This window comes from Neophocaena asiaeorientalis, unplaced genomic scaffold (genome assembly GCF_003031525.2).
Source record: "Neophocaena asiaeorientalis asiaeorientalis breed wild unplaced genomic scaffold, Neophocaena_asiaeorientalis_V1.1 scaffold550, whole genome shotgun sequence".
Classification (NCBI taxonomy): domain Eukaryota; kingdom Metazoa; phylum Chordata; class Mammalia; order Artiodactyla; family Phocoenidae; genus Neophocaena; species Neophocaena asiaeorientalis.
Window position 1 is genome coordinate 1,734,149 of NW_020173396.1, and position 22,127 is coordinate 1,756,275.

General features: G+C 39.7%; 1 protein-coding gene across 13 annotated transcripts in view; it reads right to left on the reverse strand.

Annotated features, from left to right (window-relative positions):
- The window catches only part of MCTP1 (multiple C2 and transmembrane domain containing 1), a 352,345-nt gene that overhangs the window by 189,096 nt on the left and 141,122 nt on the right, over positions 1-22,127 (reverse strand). For all 13 annotated transcript variants that reach the window (XR_003003489.1, XM_024746952.1, XM_024746948.1 and 10 more), the window contains one exon: positions 3,619-3,805. Coding sequence is in view for 12 of the 13 variants with exons in the window: in XM_024746952.1 (XP_024602720.1) it covers positions 3,619-3,805 (187 nt within the window). In the remaining variant the exon portion in view is untranslated. The remainder of the gene's footprint in view (positions 1-3,618; positions 3,806-22,127) is intronic.

Below are 22,127 nucleotides of genomic sequence, written 5' to 3' on the forward strand. Positions count from 1 at the left end.
TGGCACACTGAGAGGAGGAAACGCAGATAGACGTGTAATCTCAGAGCCTAACTTCTAAAAAGGAGTGTTTAGCACAAGGATTAGCTCTTAATCTTTTATTGTTTTTAAACAGTTGTTTATCACCCAAACTGTGTTGAAACTACGCCTGTGACAGGGTTCAATAAAAATGCACTTCTCTCTCCATTTACATTCCTGTAAATTAAGGGTTTAGAAGTGGAAACTTTAGACTGCAGTATTATAATTCAGAGATTTGTAAGCATGTTGTCTTCCTAAGGTCGTAATGATCAGGTGTGGGAAGATGCTTCTTATCTCAGAGCTGACTGAGTGTTACAGACCAGGTAAGTCTCCTAATCTAACGATGGAGAAGAGTTTTAGCAAAAGGTTCCTGTCCTTTAATTTTTAGGAGCAATTTAAACTAAGTTTCACTGTGACTAAAACAAATATCTTCAGTCAGAGAATCGTTTTCATACTGGTAACCTCATTGCAGAGTCACACTGCTTCTGGTGCTTCAGCTCCGAAGTTCTGCTTTCCATGTGGAGGGGTAATTATTATTTGAAGGTTTCATTTCCTCGAGTCAGCTGACGCTCAGTAATTTATTGCAAACTTCAACTGCTCAGGCCAGTAACACATGGATTATAATAAGAACATCAAAAAACAAAAAAGCAAAAAATGTAAATATATCAGTTTAAAAATATAACTTTAAGGAATGCTTCATCAAGAGGTATTCCTGCCTTGTTATTTATGGTTATTTTAGAAGGCCTCAAAACCTGGATGGCTTCTGAAGCCAGAAATTTCCATAGCAGAGGAATCTATGATTTGCTGTGCATCCTTTCAGCCCTCAATAGATGGGAAAAGATTGAAAGGCTCTGGAGAGGAGTCCTCTTTATTTTTTTAATGAAAGGCTGTATAATATATTTTCTCTATGGCTGCAGCAGCTGTCAGGGAGAGCATCTCAGTTCAGCTCTATTACGGGAGAGGCAATACCCCGTCCTATGGCATCGAGATGCTCTGAGGGGCCAGAGCTGATTGACAGCTTGTCACCGTGACGTCTTATTCCATCTCTGTTATGGAGAAAATTAATGTCACACCACCAGCCTTATGACTCGCTGTCATCTTAGAACCGCTCACCTTTTATCAATGCTCTAAATAACATTTCAAGCCTATCGTCTCACGGTGGACAATCCGGTCAAGGGACATTAAATCAGATGACTGTGAAATGTCATAATAAAAATGGAATGCTAACAACTTCTTCTCTAAACTAGCTCCTCTGGTTTTTAAACTGTGACAAGGGGGAGCAAGGGTTCAGCATCCCCATTCTGAAAAGGTCATACAATCGCTCTTGGTCTACTACCCATTACTACCTGCCCCCTGTTGACCTTCCCTGCTTCCCCACCACCCGCCCCGCAAAAAGAAGAAAAAAAAAAGAAAAATGGCATTAGCCATCTTTTCAGAATGGGGTGATCAAATAATGGCACACACAGTAACGTCTGTTTAATTTGTGGGGCTTCAATGCTTTGCCATGAACAGCTGAATGACAGCAACGGAGAACCTTTTCAGGGCTGTTTCTTATGAGAGTGGGGCAATCCACTTACTCTCCTCACCAGAGCCAGAGCGAAATCAAATTCTTAGGTTGAACCTAAACTTAACAAAAATAAATACACAAGTTCTCCCAGGAAAACATATGTATAAGTCTCCAAATAAACTCTTTTATATTGTATGTTTCTCCAAAACAAGTGATATTTCAAACATCGTACAGTATTCATTCATTTTATAATCTATAGAATAAAAAGGAGACACTGAAACCCTAAATCATAGATCTTTGTCCTTGCGCTGCCACGAGTAATCATAAAACGTGCTATACTGCATACGCTAGCTTCTTAGCAAATATGATTCTAAAGGGAGATACAGGCCTATGCTTGAAATTCAGGGCTTAAAAAAAAGTATATTTAAACTTGGTTCACTTTTTAGTATATTGAGCAGAATATAATCTGAGAATTAGCCGGGACATCCACATAATATTTTACATTTTACTGAAATAATAACTAATATTTGAAAGTAGGTATAGAAACAAATACTCAAATTCTAAATGGAAATGGCTGATTTAAGGAATCCCTTACAGCAAAAAGAAAAAAAAATAATAGTAATTGGATCATGTCTAATTACCTAGCCCGTAGTATCATTCTAATATATGGGATAGTATCAAATATTAATCCATCAAATACAATACTATAATACCTAGAATCATTTTTATATTAATATATGAATTAATTGCTTTAAAATTGTTTTAATTCATGAGTCTCACTTCTGTGAACAGGAGAATATGTCTTGGTGGGTACCAAAATGTGAAATAATTTTCACAACTGCAATTATATATTAGAAGAGGCCACACAATACCTTTGGCTCTTAGGTGGTTTAAAAATATATACTATTTAGCCTTGCTAAGTCACCTCTATTAAACTGTTTATGATAACACCATTGGTGGATGAGTTGTACAAGCATTAGCAGACAGCTGATTCAGTGGAGATAGCCAGAATAAATTTGCTGAAGAACACAGCCTGCTAATCTGTTTGAAGAATATTGTAGAGCATTAGTACCAGCACCTCATGTTATCTGCACAGCCTGATAAGGTACATCTTTATTAAATTCAGTTATTGGAAGGATGTCAGTCAGCAAATAGGAATATTTTAAAATCTAAAAAAAAAAAAAGAAAATTAAGCGGTTCTTTGTTAGTCAGAGCTTGGTTTCATGACTGAGTGTCTAGAGGAGCCTTCTAAACACCTGGCAGCATTGTACAATACAAGCTTTGTAATTTTAAGTGCAAAAGCTTTTCTTTTTTCTTCCAGCTTCACGGGTACCGAGACATTCACTTTCTCCAGGCTTCACTAAGAGAGAACAACGGAGTAAGAGCTCCCCTCTCTGTTGATTCAAGAAAACTACATGGTGAGAAATGCAGACCGTGAGGATGCTGGGAAATAGGTAGATTTGGTTGTGAATGTTTGGGTTTGATAAAATTTGAGAAGGGTACTTATTTTAGTGACTCAGTATGCCACCCTATCACTCTACATCTGATCGAAAGGTAAGAAAGCTTCCTTTTCATTATATTTCATATTCGATTTTTAAAAATTAAAGGAATGAAGTGAGGCTTTTCTAAGCAGTTGAAAGGAAAAATTATTTCTGTGAATATCCTCCAGTAACCAACCTACTAATTAAAAAGTAGGTGCAGTTAACTCCATTTCAAATTTGTAAAGACAAGGAAATCTTAATTCCAACGACAAATAATCAATGAACTCATTTTAAAGTATTATATAAACTCAACTTTCCATTACAGGAAGTTTCCCTGCATGATAATTTTGTGGTGTGATAAAATTACTGAGGAGAATCTCAGAATCTAGAACTTGCTCTGGAAGAGAGTCGAGAGAAGACCAGGTGTCTAGATATCCATGGGTACCCCAAGTGCTTCTGCAAAGATATGCACGGTATTTGCATCTGCCTAGCCTTCTGCTTCTGCTGATTCATCTGTCAGACAGCTTTGCAGATGTACTTCTATCACTCCACGTAAATTATTTACAACCTCTTCTAGTCACCCATGACCCTGAAGGAGGAGGCTTACATACGTACATATCTCTTTAATATTTCCTCGCGTTCTTTCGGGTCCTCCAGGGAGTTGATGGAGAGGTCAGAGATGCTGACTGTGGCCGAAGCTGTCAGGGTGACCAGCAACACCAGGTGCCCCTCCCCTTCCTCCAGCTGCAACTCTAGCTTGTGTGTCTGTTCCCTACTGAGAGCCGACAGGTCGATCTGGCACCTAAAAAGAAATGTTTTGAATTAGCAAAAGGCTTTTTTTTTTTTTTTTTTTGCCACATCAAATAGTGGAGGTGCAGGCTGCTCAGAGCTATGTGAAAAATAAATCAATGGAAATACCATTTGGACCACTGGAAGCATATGTATTTCATGTCAGCTGACTTCACAAAATTCAGACTCTGATTATTTCAGTATCTAATTGCTTATTTCTTGTAAGATGCAAAAAACGTGCTTTTCTGATTTGATTATTACCCACTATCACCATATTTATAAATCAGTAGGGGCTTTCAGTCCCTAGATGGCCCAGATCAGTGGGGCTTTGCTTAGAGAGACTAACATGAGCTGTCTAAAGAGGCAAACTACCAAGAGTGAATTTTTATGTCACTCTAAAACAATAGGTGTTTTGCCCTCGTTCTGAAATGTTATTAAGCAGAGAATAGACCATTTACTATGATGATGTCATATGTTCTACATTTTTAAAACCATGCCAATTTATTCACAGAACACTGCATAAATCTAAGTTAACAAACAAACAAATCCTCTGAAAACATTATAGCTGAAGTGTTACGTAGGAGAGTTGCCTGAAGAGAGACTTTGTAATAGTATGGCAACCCATGCTCGATATATCACCTCCTCAGAGCTGAACACTTTGCAGACTCTTTTCATAAAAATGTCAATTGATTTGAAAGAGAAAGATACTGTGGTGACCAAAACCACAAGGGCAATAAACAGAGAGAAAGGGGGCAGACATGAATAAAAGACATTTGAAACAGGAAATAGCCAATTATAAGAGTAGATGTGGTATCGTCATAAACAAGGGGTGGTCAGCTATTAGGGACAGATTAAATTTTTGCCCCTTCTTATTCTTCACTCTATTTATTGTTTATTATTTTTCTTTTAAGTTAAACATCTGTGAATAGGGCCTCAAAGCTTATGGTTGAGTTCAAACATCTTTAGTGAGAGTGATTTTAGAAACTGAATCAAAGTTTGACAGTTATGTTTTATTTTTGCCTATCAAAAATGACATGAAAGATAGCCAGACTAGGAACGATTGGGAGAAAGAGGAATATAGATGCAAGAAATGAAGAAGAATAGAAACGTCCTGGTCAGTGATAGAAAATCTGCATGCACTAAATGCTAACCATCGAGACAGCAGGAAATTAGGGTCTGTACCGAGTCAGGAAAACATCTTCCTAAAGTTAGGATGTATATCAAGTAACCTCACTGTTTCTGCAAACACAATATCCATTTCAAAATACTCTCATGCTGTCCCCTTAGATTCTAAATGATGAAAAAACATATCAAATGCCTTATTTAATATTCAAATTTTAATTGGAATTAGTTCTTAATAATACCTGGAACAAATTTAGGGTTAAAAAAATGCAATGGTGAAGAACAGCTAATCAAATGCATTTTCTAATAAAAAGGAGAAACATGACTATGATTTTCTACAGATCTTTCCAGCATCTGGCACAGTGCCTAACCTATAATTTGTTGAATGTGAATGAATCTTTGGACTAGATTGAGAGTATAACACTGGAGAATTGAACAGGGATGACAGTTCAGATAGTACTTTTGGTTAGTTAACTTGGGACCAAGAAAAGTATTTCACTCGCTCTGATCATGCATTTCCAGTTCTGCTCATGCCCTATTCCTATGTATGATACTGCATCACTCTTAAAACACATTGAAACCTTCAGGAGGATTTCCTTGTATGCCTATTACCATTAAGTGCTGGTCATTTAGGTGTTGGCCTTCCTCCTCTTTTATATATATTAGAGTCATTGCACTTAATTCTTTAGAGTTGGGGAAGGTGTTCTAAAGATGCAGTCCAGGAACTGCAAACTGGCCACTCTCAGATCAAAGCTGGTCCATAGATTTGTTGTTTTTATTGTGCTAAAAACGTTTTGAATTTAAATAACTTTAAAGAGAGAGCAAATGTCCTCTGAGTTATTGTTCCCAATACTGTCTAACTTACAGCTGGACTATTTCACTTAATTCTGTACCCAGTGCCAATAGGCATAAGGATTTGTGATCCTCAAAGTCTCCTTAATTTACCAATGAGGAAACTGAGGGCCAGAGAAGTCACATGAATCAATGGAGATAACACAGTTAGTTATTAGCAGAGCCAGACCTGAACCTAGCACTCTGGAATCTAAGATCTAGGCTTTTTCCTTAACCAGTCTGTCATTGCTGTAATTGTGCATCCTGGAGGAATGTGCTATGTGAGGCAGCTCTTAAAACGGGGTGATATCCAGACTTGTTTTTTTTTTGTTTGTTTGTTTTGGCGGTACGCGGGCCTCTCACTGCTGTGGCCTCTCCTGCTGTAGAGCACAGGCTCCGGACGCCCAGGCTCAGCGGCCACAGCTCACGGGCCCAGCTGCTCCACGGCACGTGGGATCCTCCCGGACTGGGGCATGAACCCGCGTCCCCTGCATCGACAGGCGGACTCTCAACCACTGCGCCACCTGGGAAGCCCCTCCAGACTTGTTTTGAACAGGACTCATTAACTCCGGTTTCAAGTACAGAAGCGTGTTATTTTTATGCTTTAAAAATATGTATGAACTAGGAAGAATGCAGTAAGTAATTGCTCTTAGAAGACGATAAACTAAGAAAAAATTACAAATTGAATTTTAAAAGCTATGGAACTAATAAAATTTAAATTACCATTGTACATCTATAGGAAGGATTATACCTTTCTGCTGCAACTAAATTTTCAATATTGGGTACACTCGTAGAAACAGTCCCAGGTTCTGTCCTATATTTAATGGTTCAGAATTTTGACTATAATCATTCTAATATAGAAAATGCCTATGTATACAAATATTTTGAAAAGAGAGCATTAATGAATTCAAGATGCTTTTTGCTAGTTGATGTTACTCAGATCTCCTATTCATCTAAAAAACTCTGCTGAGGAGTAATCCTCAGATGCCATTTAAAGCAAAATGTCACCTGATAACCAAGCAAAATTGTCCTATTAACTTCAGGATAAAGTCAGCATTACAGCATCGCTGATATCTGCATTAAATGGGTATCGAATCAGATTATTGCTGGAATTTGGTGGAGAAAAAGCTTTTGCTATTCCTTTGTTGTTATTGAATATATATGAACAAAGATGGAACTCCTGCAACATACTGTATTGCAAAGTGAATTCAGGACTAATTACTAGGGGCCAGTGCTATGGTTTGAATGTTTGTGTGCTCTCCAAAATTCATATGTTGAAACCTAGTGCCCAATGTGATGATATTAAGAAGTGGGGTGGTTGGGAAGTGATTAGGTCATGAGAGTGGAGCCCTCATGAATGGGATTAGTGCCCTCATAAAAAAAGGCACAAGAGAGATCCCTCACCCCTTCTGTCATGTGAGGACACAGAAGAAAACAGCAGTTTATGAAGCATGAAACCAGACACCAAATCTGCTTTTGTCTTGATCTTGGACTTCTCAACCCCCAGAACTGTGAAAAATAAATTTCTGTTGAATTCCATCCACCCAGTCTATGGTGTTCGGTTATAGCAGTCCAACAGGCAGATTCACCCGTACCTGGCTTACCTGTACTATTATGTTCTCAACAAAGGAAGGATTCACTATAGTTTGGTTACAGAAATACTAGGTGATCATTCAGATGGTTTCAGAATAAGCAAAAATTGATGTTTTTATTGTTATGAAAATGAAAAGGCAAATTTTTAAAAGTATTGAAGCAAGTTCATGAACTCCAAAAATATATACACAGACACATTCACAGGGGAAAGAGCCCGAGACTGGGCATCAGATTCCCTTGGTTCTAGCCTTCCATCCGTCACTAATTAGTTGGATGACCTTTTCCAAGACAACTTAGCCCCTGGAATTCCAGGTTTCTCATCTGTGATATGAGGGAATTGAACTAGATGAACTTCAAATTCTCAAAAACCTCAAATTCCACAATTTATTATAACTCTATCCATGTTTACCATTATTTACATCTTCCTTTCTTTGCAATTCCACAGACCAATAAAATGGTAAGAGAACAAATTCATCTTACAGGCAATGAAATATTATTCCTCAGATGTATTACGCCTCTACCCTGCTGAAAAACGTCTGAATGCTGGTGCCAGAAGGCAGACAATCTAACCTAATATCAAATTGTCTTCTAAGGAGCACTGGGAGGGGGTGCATCCAGGTCACCATGCATGGAGTGAAAAAGGGAGTGTGGATTCTCCTCTTTTGTTCAAAGAATAGCTCCCCTTACATCTGTTTTATATCTGGGTTCCACAAGGAACTCCTGGGTCCTCAGCTGCCTGCTTTGCCTCAGCCTCGACTTTGGCTGGGTCTTTCCAAGGGGCTGGTCTTCATCCCACCACTGTGACCAAACAGCTGGGCTTGAGTCCTCATAGGTCTTCCACCTGGGACTGGCCTAGGACTGTCCTAACTTTCACTTGCCCAAATGGGCTGAGCACTCTGCTTGGCTGCTACTGTGCATCTAGGCCTAACTGCCACATGCCCCAAATTTCTGGCTTCTAAGGCCACTTCTGCACTTGGATATAAAGCCACACCGTGGAGTATGGGATCTGGCTTCCTGATCAACTGCCAAAGAAACCAGATGAAACAATGCAGAAGTTTTCTCCTTATGGGGTGAACTTAGATCAATGGCATAGGTGATGGGAAGATAACTCCCCATGCCTTCCACCCTCTCACAAACCATTCCAAAGCAGGATTCTCCATATTGCCTATCCACATGTGGCCAAGTGGGCACACCTGCTGGGCAACCACTGTATCTCTGAAACACAGGGAACATGGCCAGCCCAGTAACTTATCACCGTGCATTACTTCCTAGTCTTCCCTGCCTCATGTTCTTTCTCTCTCACTCTCAGGACCTGGGATTGTACCTCCCAATTAAGTATCAGCACCTAATCCCTGCCTCAAGCTCTGTTTCCTAGGGAACCTGGTCGAAGGCAAAAATTATTGGTACCATTTAATCCCCACAGTTACAGATGTCCAAAACCCAAACCTGACCATGTCCCACTCCTGGCTCCCCACCACCTATAAAATATCCTTAGTAAGGCAATGGGGCACTCCACAACCTACCATCAGCTTGGGTGTCATTTGTTGACTTACACTTACTACTTAAGTAATTCCTGACAGCTAATTCTCCCATCATCCATGCTAGGGCTCACCTGTTTCTTTGTGTTTGCATGAAGCAACCCCTCTGCCTGAGATGATGTATCTACCTATGTTTGCTTGGCTAATTTTTAACTAATTCTCACTGAAATGTCTTTTCCTGTTAATCTCCTGATACACCTCAAGGGCAGGCACCTAGCACAGAGCTGGAATATAGTTGGTGCTCTGTAAGTATTAAAGTACTTATGGATGAGGAGACAGAGGTTCAGAAAGGCGACAGTGGCAGAGCCAGGATTAGCATGTAATGTGCTCATGCTACCATTTCTATATTGCCTTCCCAGAGAGTGGGTTGATTTCTTTCCAACACTCACTCATTCACTCATTCATTAACTATTTATTAAGTGCACTGTGTGTCAGGCCTCTGTTAAATTTGGGGGATTCAGCCCTTTCTAAGCCTTCTGGTTTCTCACATCCTTATTTCCGGAACTACCGCAGACCTAGTGTGTTGCTTTTAGCGAAGTCATTCGGCTTCAGAGTTCGCGTCAGGGGTTCAGAACACCAAAGTTTTAACAAAGCTGAATTATTCATTAGTATTGTGATATCAAGCAAGTTACAAACTTTTTGTGCATCAGCTTTCCTCGTTTATGCCTTCTCTTTGCATAGAATTGTAAAAACACAGGAATAACAGATGAAAAACTACTTTGAAAAGATGAAAGTACTATGTAACTATAATATGTAGTTTTATTATCTCATATGCCTTAGTTTGATATTGTACAATTTTAAAATGTACTGTCTGTTCCGAACTCATCAGTCAATCAATCATCAATAGAAGAATCAAAAGAGACTCAAAAACTGAGATTGGAGAGCTATTTTCTTACATTCCACAAATGGGGAAACTGAGGCTCAGAGGAATTAAGTGATGGCAAGACTTCACATTTACTGACTTCCATAGCAAAGCTTGAAATTCTTTGCACCTTTTAAAAACTATATGCATTACTTAGTCACATGAAAGGAATATATCACATTTATTTGGTGACGTTTTCCCCTAAGTTCAAGAAGAAAAATTTCAGTATTCTTGTCACCTTTTTTCTCCCCACCTTTCCTTCTGCCATGCCTAAACCAGTAACCAATGATAGTTTTACCCAGATGAAACAGTTTTGTGATTAGCACCGTTGATGTACACACGGGGTACAGGAAGTAAAAGGCCTATTTGGATGTATTTTTTAATTTAAAATAGGACAGGATTCAAACTTCATAAATATTTTATATATGCATTAACACTGGTAGCCCATACATCAGATATGTCACATGTGACCTGCAAGTATTTTGAGGGATGAGCAGAAGCTGCATGACATGGAGGGGTTGACAGTGGCCCCCGAACTTGCTGACTGGCTTTCAGTGAACTGCAGTCCACATATGCTCGGTTAGGTGGACTTACGGATTATATCATCTAGTTTTAACTGAACTAATCCTCACAAAATGGACAGTGGCTTTAAAAAATCCCAGGAAGTTAGGAGGTTGGGATTAACATACACACACTACTATGTATAAAATAGGTAATCAACAAGGACCTACTGTATAGCACAGGGACCACTACTCAGTACTCTGTAACAACCTATATGGGAAAAGAATCTGAAAAAGAATAGATATATGTATATGTATAACTAAATCATTTTGCTGTACGCCTGAAACTAACACAACATTGTAAATCAACTATACTCCAATGTAAAATAAAAATTAAAAAATAAAAGATCCCAGTAAAGAAACTGTGGATTGAGTATAATACTAATTGAACAAGCATAAGTGAACAGAATGATAAACAAGAACACACAGAGTTGACACGTTTACTCCTAGCCCATCTGTCTGTCAGCTACACTCTGATTCTGATTTACAAACCAATAATGTGGCATAATCAGATATAGCAAGAATTCAAACAAAATTCAACTTAAAATTATCAGGAAGAATATCTGCAACAAAAATTTACATCTCCTCTAACAAGGAACTTCTAAGTGTGTTTTGTGCCCTGAAGTACTAGCTCATGATATTATGAAGCCATCATGATAAGAGGACATTTAAAAATGAAGCCTTCAGGACAGGAAGACAAGCCTCTATAGAATTTCTTTGGTGGAGGGGTCATTTCTAAAAACACATTTTACTAATCTGGACCAAATTTAACGATAAAATTAGGAAGCTTTTTGAGATTTACTGCATGAGAGCTACTTTACGTTAGTAAAACAAAAACATAGTATAAGATCTCATATTATAAATCAATATGATACATAATTCTTTAGAATCTTTGCATTTTAAAGGATTCAATAGGTAACCACTGATGTGTTTTCAAGTTTCACGATTATGCGGTGTACACGCCACCTCTGACATTACTAACTGCTAATGCAGTTACTGCCTTTCTGTTGTCAGCAGTTGTCACTGTCCAACTGTCTTTGGGGAGATGGCTTTATCAGAGCATACTTCTACAAACTTGGGAGTTTCCCCATTCATTGCCTCGATGGTAAGCTATTTAATACACACACTGTCTTTGGAAACTGCATGGTGCATGGAAACTGTCTTTGGAAATGCCTATCGTAGACAAAATACTGCAGTGAGTATAAACTTCCTGAGAAAATCTTTAGCAGAAAAAATAGTAAGCCATGAAAGAAAATGGATTAAAATCTTAATATATTTGGCTTAGCTTGAGTTTAGGAAAAGCCAAGACAAGGATCAATGACATTCTTTACTGAAATACTGTCTCTCTCCCAAATAAAATATTTCACTCAATCCTTAGTAAGAAAAATGGTGAAACAGAAAGATTTCATTAAACACTCTCTCCAGTTTAGAATTTTCTGACTAGTTATCTTTGTGCTTTTTTCAAATTAATAATGAGGCAGGACTGCTCCTACACTTATTTACATAGGAAATGGAACAATCATCGTAGTATTTATATCACAAATAAGAAACACTGCAAATCAGAATCTAGAGAGTGTCAAATGCTCAGACGCAGTGACCTTCAACTTTAAGAAAACATTAATTTGGTTAACATGCAAAGTCAAAGGCTGTTTTCCTCATTTTCCACACTATACCTGGACAGACATACATGTACTATGTATAGTACATAGGAGGTACTCATTCCACATTCTCTTTCCTTTGGCATTAAATATAGAGTCATAGATTATTTTTATGGTTGAAAGCATTTGTTCTTCACCCGGAACTTGCCCATTTGGGATAACTTTTTCTTCTATATTAGTAATAAAAATTGTGTTGAAATAGAACTCTCTACTGAAGTGTACATCTATAGCACTTTATTGTCATGGGCAGTACCAATGCCTCGGCCCTGATCACAATGCAACAAATAAAAGTTAGTAGTAATCCACTAACCTAAAATATATGTGCCCCAAATCAATGCCACTTTAAAGATAAAAAAGCATTTTGCACACTAATAAATAAGGCTATAAATCTTGCTATATTGGATTGCAAATAACTCTGACTGAATGAAATTGCTTGACATGGGATTTACTTACTCTGCACGTTCATAAAAACAACTTGTTCTCTGACAGCACTCATTCTTGGCAATTTACCACAGCTGTCAGCAGACAATTTGTTCAGATTACTGCTCTGCATAAAAGTGTAACAATCATGAGGATTTATTAGCTGATTATCGTAAAGGTGGCAGTCCGTCTTGCCTGCCAAAATGCAGGTGATCAGAAAGTTAAATAATTACATGCAGATTAACATTATTTCACCTTCACTTGAAATCTGTAGTTTAGCAACAGGTAAAATTTGTTGTTCCAACTTGCAGTACGGTGCATACCACCCAAGTGGGTTTACTGACTTCTTGGCACTTTATCGAGCCCTTAATGGCTTCAGGACATACTGAATACTGGACCGAGGTGAAAGGCGCATGGACTTTAAAATCAGGAGTCCTGGATTTGAGTCTCAGATCAATCACCCCAAATTCACACTAGCTGAACAATCTCTAAACCTCCTTTTTTGCTATACCTCTAAACCTGTCTCACTTTTTGCACCGGCAAAATTGGTACAATAGGAAGCATCCTTGTTACCCCCTAATATTGAACTAATGTATATAATAATAGTGCCCTATACAGTGTAAAGCACTATTATTATTGTTTCTTTCCATTCATGGTACATTTATTTTTGTGTAAAATTTAACAACCAGATGGCATTAACTCACTTGATATTATAATGGTGAAAAAGTTATAAGTATCTTGGTAAATGCATAGGCTACTTTTTATTAAAATGCAACCATTCAGTATTTTTTAAGTACAAAGATTACTCAGACACCTAGACATTTTAACCCATTAATTCTCCCTTTTGAATTATATACAAATATCTTTCTTAATTACACTGAAACTTTGTACTTTTCACTAAGGCATGCTGTTCTAATTGCCTTTGCATTTACATCAGGTGTCAAATGCTATATTTATTTAGAGAAGGAAGAGCCATAATTTCCAGTACTCAGTCAAACTTCAGGTATTTAGCAAATATTTATTAAGCACCTATTACTTGCCACATACCTTAATAGGTATTGAGGATGCCACAATGAACAAAGCACTCAAAAACCCCTGCCTTCATGAAGCTCACATTCAAGTGATAGAAAATACATGATAAAATAAGTAAGTGAAATGCATAGTATGTCAAATAGTGATTACTTCGATGGAGAAAACAAAGCAGGATAGAAGAAACATAATGTCAAGGAAAAGAAGATTCGATTTTAAATAGGGTTGGTATGGCTGTCTCCCTGATGTGACATTTGTGCATAGACCTAAAGAAGGTAAAGAAGCAAGGCAGGTGGACACCTGAAGAAAGAGTGTCACAGATGGAGGGAAAGATCCTGAGGTGGGGAGGTATATGGTGCACCTGAGGAACAGCAAAGAGGCTGGGACAGAGCAGAGGGAGGGAGGGGCAAAGTAGCAGAAGTTCAGGGCAGAGGGATCACAGGGCCAGATCACCAAGAGCATCAGAGGGCTCTATGAGGATACTGGCTATACACAGACTGAGATGGGAAACAACTACAGGGCTTTGAGCAGAGGAGTTAAATTATTTTGTTGATGTTATGTGGAAGGAAGGAGAACAGGAGGCTCTTGCCGCTGCCCACATGAAACTGACAGTGGCTTCAACAGGAAACAGAATGATTGAGATGATAAGGGTGATTTCTGACTATATTCTGAAGGAGAAGTTTGCAAGTTGCTGAATGGACTTGATGAGAATGAAAGAAAAGAATAAAAAATGACTCCAAGATTTTTAGTGTTAGCAACGAACGAGAGAGAATCCCGATGGAGGAGCAGATTTGGGGCGCTGCGGGTGAGAAGTCTGGCTTTGGACCTGCTGAATTGGAGAAGCCTATTAGACGTCCAAATGGAGATTTCAAGCAGGCAGTTGGACGTGGAGTTAAGGAGTGGATCTATATGTTTGTCGCTGTCAATCTTAGGTGGTATGGAAAGCACAAGGGTGGGTGAAGGCACCATGGGGGCAGGTATAGACAGAGAAGATGCCCAGGGAGTGAGCTCTGAGGGTCTCCAGAATTAAATCAGGAGGAAAACGAGGAAAAATCTGCGGGGGAGATGAAGAAAGAGCATGTGATGAGGTAAGAGGAAAACAGAGCCCTCTGTTCTGGAAGCCAACTGAAAAAACCTGTTTTAAGGAACGAAGCTATCAGACAAGTCCAGCGCAGCTGCTGATCAGGTAAGATGTAGGTTAAACACTGGCCATTGAATTTAGCAACGTGGTGGTCACAGGTGACCTTGACAAGAGCAGTTTGTTGGGGGCAAAAGCCTGACTACGTGGGATCAAGTGAGAATGGGAGTGGCTACTGTTCAGTGTAAAAATAGTTTTCACTGTGTTGATACTCCAGATTTGCAAGTGGCTCTTTCATTCATAGCCAGTCTCATCTTTGTAATAAACAAAGCCCTGTTATAGAGTATACACTTACAAAAACACATTTCAAAAATCATTATATGTGGGAGACCTTCAAGATGGCGGAGGAGTTAAGACACGGAGATCACCTTCCTCCCCACAGATACACCAGAAATACATCTACACGTGGAACAACTCCTACAGAACACCTACTGAATGCTGGCAGAAGACCTCAGACCTCCCAAAAGGCAAGAAACTCCCCACGTACCCGGGTAGGGCAAAAGAAAACAATAAACAGAGACAAAGAATAGGGACAGGACCTGCACCAGTGGGAGGGAGCCGTGAAGGAGGAAAGGTTTCCACATACTAGGAAGCCCTTTCGCGGGCGGAGACTGCGGGCGGCGGAGGGGGGAAGCTTCGGAGCCACGGAGGAGAGCGCAGCCACAGGGATGCGGAGGGCAAAGTGGAGAGATTCCCGCACAGAGGATCAGTGCCGACTGGCACTCACCAGCCCGAGAGGCTTGTCTGCTCACCCGCCGGGGCGGGCGGGGCTGGGAGCTGAGGCTCGGGATTCGGAGGTTGGATCCCAGGGAGAGGACTGGGGTTGGCTGCGTGAACACAGCCTGAAGGGGTTAGTGCACCACAGCTAGCCGGGAGGGAGTCCGGGAAAAAGTCTGCACCTGCCTAAGACGCAAGAGACCATTGTTTCCCGGTGCGCGAGGAGAGGGGATTAAGAGCACCACCTAAACGAGCTCCAGAGACGGTCGCGAGCCGCGGATAACAGCACAAACCCCAGAGACTGGCATGAGACACTAAGGCTGCTGCTGCCACCACCAAGCTGCCTGTGTGCAGCAAGCACAGGTCACTCTCCACACCGCCCCTCCCAGGAGCCTCTGCAGCCCGCCACTGCCAGGGTCCCGGGATCCAGGGACAACTTTCCCGGGAGAACGCACGCACGGCGCGCCTCAGGCTGGTGCAATGTCACGCTGGCCTCTGCCACCGCAGGCTCGCCCCGCACTCCGTGCCCCTCCCTCCCCCAGGCCTGAGTGCGCCAGAGCCCCCGAATCAGCGGCTCCTTTAACCCCGTCCTGTCTGAGCGAAGAATAGACTCCCTCAGGCGACCTACACGCAGAGGCGGGGCCAAATCCAAAGTTGAACCCCGGGAACTGCGCGAACAAAGAAGAGAAAGGGAAATCTCTCCCAGCATCCTCAGGAGCAGCGGATTAAATCTCCACAATCAACTTGATGTACCCTGCATCTGTGGAATACATGAATAGACAACGAATCACCCCAAAATTGAGGCAGTGGACTTTGTGTGATTTTGTCTGTTTAGCTTTACTTTTACCATTTGTCCTAGGGTTCTGTCTGCCTGGTTTTTATTTTTTAGTATAGTTTTTAGCACTTGTTTTCATTGGTGGATTTACTTTTTAGTTAGGTTGCTTTCCTCTTTCTTTCTTTTTTAAAATTACTTTTTAATTTTTTAATAATATTTTTAAATAATTTTCTTTTCTTTTCTTTCTTCCTTTTTTCTTCCTTTTCTTCTGAGCTGTGTGGCTGACAGGGTCTTGCTGCTCTGGCTGGGTGTCAGGCCTGTGCCTCTGAGGTGGGAGAGCAAAGTTCAGGACATTGGTCCACCAGAGACCTCCTGGCTCCATATAATATCAAACATCAAAAGCTCTCCCTGAGATCTCCATCTCAACGCTAAGACCCAGCTCCACTCAACGGCCAGCAAGCTACAGTGCTGGACACCCTATGTGAAACAACTAGCAAGACAGGAACACAACACCACCCACTAGCAGAGAGGCTGACTAAAATCATAATAAGGTCACAGACATGCCAAAACACAGCACCGGATGCAGTCCTGCCCACCAGAAAGACAAGATCCAGCCTCATCCACCAGAACACAGGCACCAGTCCCCTCCACCAGGAAGCCTACACAACCCACTAAACCAACCTTACCCACTGGCGGCAGACACCAAAAACAACAGGAACTACGAACCTGCAGCCTATGAAAAGGAGACCCCAAACACAGTAAGCTGAGCAAAATGAGAAGACAGAGAAACACACAGCAGATGAAGAAGCAAGGTAAAAACCCACCAGACCAAACAAATGAAGAGGATATAGGCAGTCTACCTGAAAAAGAATTCAGAGTAATGATAGTAAAGATGATCCAAAAATCTTGGAAATAGAATGGAGAAAATACAAGAAACGTTTAACATGGACCTAGAAGAACTAAAGAGCAAACAATGATGAACAACACAATAAATGAAATAAAAAATTCTCTAGGAGGAATCAATAGCAGAATAACTTGAGGCAGAAGAATGGATAAGTGACCTGGAAGATAAAATAGTGGAAATAACTACCACAGAGCAAAATAAAGAAAAAAGGATGAAAAGAATTGGGGACAGTCTCAGAGACCTCTGGGACATTAAATGCACCAACATTTGAATTATAGGGGTCCCAGAAGAAGAAGAAAAAAACAAAGGGACTGAGAAAACCTTGAAGAGATTATAGTTGAAAACTTCCCTAATATAGGAAAGGAAATAGTTATTCAAGTCCAGGAAGCACAAAGAGTCCCATACAGGATAAATCCAAACAAAGAGCCCCATACAGGATAAATCCAAAGAGAAACACGCCAAGACACATATCAATCAAACTATCAAAAATTAAATACAAAGAAAAAATATTAAAAGCAGCAAGGGAAAAACAACAAATAACATACTAGGGAACTTCCATAAGGTTAACAGCTGATCTTTCAGCAGAAACTCTTCAAGCCAGAAGGGAGTGTCCGGACATATTTAAAGTGATTAAAGGGAAAAACCTACAACCAAGAAAACTCTACCCAACAAGGATCTTATTCAGATTCGATGGAGAAATAAAAACCGTCAGAGAGAAGCAAAAGCTAAGAGAATTCAGCACCACCAAACCAGCTTTACCACAAATGCTAAAGGAACTTCTCTAGGCAGGAAACACAGAGAAGGAATAGACCTACAATAACAAACCCAAAACAATTAAGAAAATGGTAATAGGAGCACACATATCGATAACTACCATAAATGTAAATGGATTAAATGCTTCAACGAAAAGACATAGACAGGCTGAATGGATACAAACATAAGACCGTTATATATGCTGTCTACAGGAGACCCGCTTCAGGTCTAGGGACACGTACAGACTGAAAGTGAGGGGATGGAAAAAGATATTCCAGGCAAATGGAAATCAAAAGAAAGCTGGAGTAGGAATTCTCATGTCAGACAAAATAGACTTTAAAATAAAGAATATTACAAGAGACAAAGAAGGACACTATATAATGATCAAGGGGTCAATCCAAGAAACTCAATGGTAAAAAACTGAAACCATTTCCTCTAAGATCAGGAATAAGACAAGGTTGTCCCCTCTCACCACCATTATTCAACACACTTTTGGAAGTTTTAGCCACAGCAATCAGAGAAGAAAAAGAAATAAAGGAATCCAAATCAGAAAAGAAGAAGTAAAGCTGTCACTGTTTGCAGATGACATGATACCACACATAGTGAATCCTTAAAGACTCTACCAGAAAACTACTAGAGCTAATCAATGAATTTGGTAGAGTAGCAGGATACAAAATTAATGCCCAGAAATCTCTTTCATTCCTATACACTAATGATGAAAAATCTGAAAGAGAAATTAAGAAAACACTCCCATTTACCACTGCAACAAAAAGAATAGAATACCTAGGAATAAACCAGGTACCTAAGGAGACAAAAGACCTGTAGTCAGAAAACTATAAGACACTGATGAAAGAAATTAAAGATGATACAAACAGATGGAGAGATATACCATGTTCTTGGATTGGAAGGATCAACATTGTGAAAAAGACTATAGCACCCAAAGCAATCTACAGATTCAATGCAATCCCTATGAAACTACCAATTGCATTTTTCACAGAATGAGAACAAAAAAATTTCACAATTTGTATGGAAAGACGAAAAACCCTGAATAGCCAAAGCAATCTTGAGAAAGAAAAACGGTGGTGGAGGAATCAGGTTCCCTGACTTCAGACTCTACTACAAAGCTACAGTAATCAAGACAGTATGGTTCTGGCACAAAAACAGAAATAGAGATCAATGGAACAGTAGAGAAAGCCCAGAGATAAACCCACGCACATATGGTCACCTTATTTTTGATAAAGGAGGCAAGAATATACAATGGAGAAAAGACAGCCACTTCAATAAGTGGTGCTGGGAAAACTGGACAGCTACATGTAAAAGAATGTAATTGGAACACTTCCTAACACCATACACAAAAATAAAATGGATTAAAGACCTAAGTGTAAGGCCAGAGACTATAAAACCCTTAGAGGAAAACATAGGCAGAACACTCTATGACATAAATCACAGCAAGATCCTTTTTGACCCACCTCCTAGAGAAATGGAAATAAAAACAAAAATAAACAAATGGGACCTAATGAAACTTCAAAGCTTTTGCACAGCAAAGGAAACCATAAACAAGACCAAAAGACAACCCTCAGAATGGGAGAAAATATTTGCAAATGAAGCAACTGACAAAGGATTAATCTCCAAAATTTACAAGCAGCTCATGCAGCTCAATATCAAAAAAAAAAACAACCCAATCCAAAAATGGGCAGAAGACCTAAATAGACATTTCTCCAAAGAAGATATACAGACTGCCAAAAAACACATGAAAGAGTGCTCAACATCACTAATCATTAGAGACATGCAAATCAAAACTACAATGAGGTATCACCTCACACCAGTCAGAATGGTGATCATCAAAAAATCTAGAAACAATAAATGCTGGAGAGGGTGTGGAGAAAAGGCAACCCTCTTGCACTGTTGGTGGGAATGTAAATTGACACAGCCACTATGGAGAACATTATGGAGTTTCCTTAAAAAACTAAAAATAGAACTACCATATGACCTAGCAATCCCACTACTGGGCACATAACCTGAGAAAACCATAATTCAAAGAGTCATGTACCACAATGTTCATTGCAGCTCTATTTACAATATCCAGGACGTGGAAGCAACCTAAGTGTCCATGGACAGATGAATGGATAAAGAAGATGTGGCACATATATACAATAGAATATTACTCAGCCGTAAAAAGAAAGGAAATTGAATTATTTGTAGTGAGGTGGATGGATCTAGAGACTGTCATACAGAGTGAAGTAAGTCAGAAAGAGTAAAACAAATACTGTATGCTAACATATATATATGGAATCTAAAAAGAAAAAAAAAAGGCTAGGGGTAGGATAGCAATAAAGACACAGATGTAGAGAATGCACTTGAGGACCCGGGGAGGGGGAAGGGTAAGCTCACACGAAGTGAGAGAGTGGCATGGACATATATACACTACCAAATGTAAAATGGATAGCTCGTGGGAAGCAGCTGCACACAGGGAGATCAGCTCAGTGCTTTGTGACCACGTCGAGGGGTGGGATGGGGAGGGTGGGAGGGAGGGAGACGCAAGAGGGAAGAGATGTGGGAACGTGTGTATATGTATAACTGATTCACTTTTTTATAAAGCAGAAACTAACACACCATTGTAAAGCAATTAGACCCCAATGAAGATGTGGAAAAAAAAAAAAGAAGATGTGGTACATATATACAATGGAATATTACTCAGCCATAAAAAGGAACAAAATTGGGTCATTTGTAGAGACGTGGATGGATCTGGAGGCTGTCATACAGAGTGAAGTGAGTCAGAAAGAGAAAAACAAATATGACATATTAACGCATATATGTGGAACCTAGAAAAATGGTACAGATGAACCGGTTTGCAGGGCAGAAATAGAGACACAGATGTAGAGAACAAACGTATGGACACCAAGGGGGGAAAGCGGTGGTGGGGGTGGGGATGGTGGTGTGATGAATTGGGCGATTGGGATTGACATGTATACACTGATGTGTATAAAATTGATGACTAATAAGAACCTGCTGTATAAAAAAGTAAATAAAATAAAATTCAAAAATTGGAAAAAAAAAAGAAAAGAATACAGAAGACCGTGATGACAGTTTTACTCCTGTTACTTTAATCTTAGAACTCAAATTTAATTAGAAGGTAACTATTCTCTTCTAAACTATTCTAGGACCAAGGGATTCTATTATAATCTGCATTATTTCCACTGTTACCACACAACCTTGACATAAACACATGCAACTCTCTTGCCCACCACTTAGATCTAATAATATATTGTTCTTCAGTGGCAGGATGTGTGTAAAGTACAAGTTAGTAAGTATAAAGTCAGATACCAAGAGTTTCTGCTGCTATCTGGCCATCAAGTAGCTTGGAAGTGATGGTATTTGCCAGGGTCATTTCCTTTTTCTGCAACAGGCATCTTTGTTAAATTAGCAAAGTGTACAACAATTTTGTATTGTCCATTTTGCTTATCTCAAAATTCAACAATAAATCCCTTTACTGTGTAAAATGGTTTAAACTGATACTCAAAAGCTGTCCTAGGAGTCTTCTTGTCTACCTGTGCTCTTGTTTACTCCAAAACTTTTTGGCTCAAATTGCTTTCTTAGGCAATAATATTTGGCATATGATCAAAAGTGAATGTTTTTTAGTGAGGCTGATGCCAGATAAGTTTTTATTATATTTAGAAAGAAAAGTAACTGGAAATAAATGTAAGTCATTCAAAATAAATGAGAGGTTTAGAAATCCCTATAATTCTTTAATGGTACTATTTGGACTCACCATCCAAGCCAGTTTTAATCCAACCAAGATACTGGGAAGCAGAGCACACAGATTTGCCCATCAAAGCAATGAGGGTGCTGGAGCCCAGGGTTTCTTGATCCTGCTTGCAAGGTCCTCCTGTGTAATAGCCACGGGCATAAAGAACTCATCCAACAACCCAGGCAAAGCCCAAGTCAGAAACTATACGCAGGTGGTAAACACCTCTAACAGCTAAAAAAATAAGAAGGGAGGATACACTTCCAACTAGATTACTAGTTTATTATGAAAGGATATAACTCAGGAATGGCTGATTGGAAGAAATGCACAGGGTAAGGTATGTGTAAGGGGTGTGGAGCTTCCATGCCCTCTCAGGGCACAGCACTCCCCCAGCACCTGTACATGTTCACCAACCCAGAAGCTCCAAAAATGGATTTATTCTCTTTTTCCAAACTTCATAAACCTTCTCAGCTCCCCCAGTTGTCTAGAGCAATCACTATGATCTTCACACCAGCCATTTATCACTGTTCTCTCAAAATTCACCAAATATGGACAAACCCATAGAAACGAGATGAAGTAAGATAAACAAGTCCACCTCTCTGCCAAACATTTCTTAAAATAATTAGGCATGCCCTTGAAGAATCTGTAATATTATCAAGTGAGGAAAAGGGAAAGGTCAGTAAAAAATGG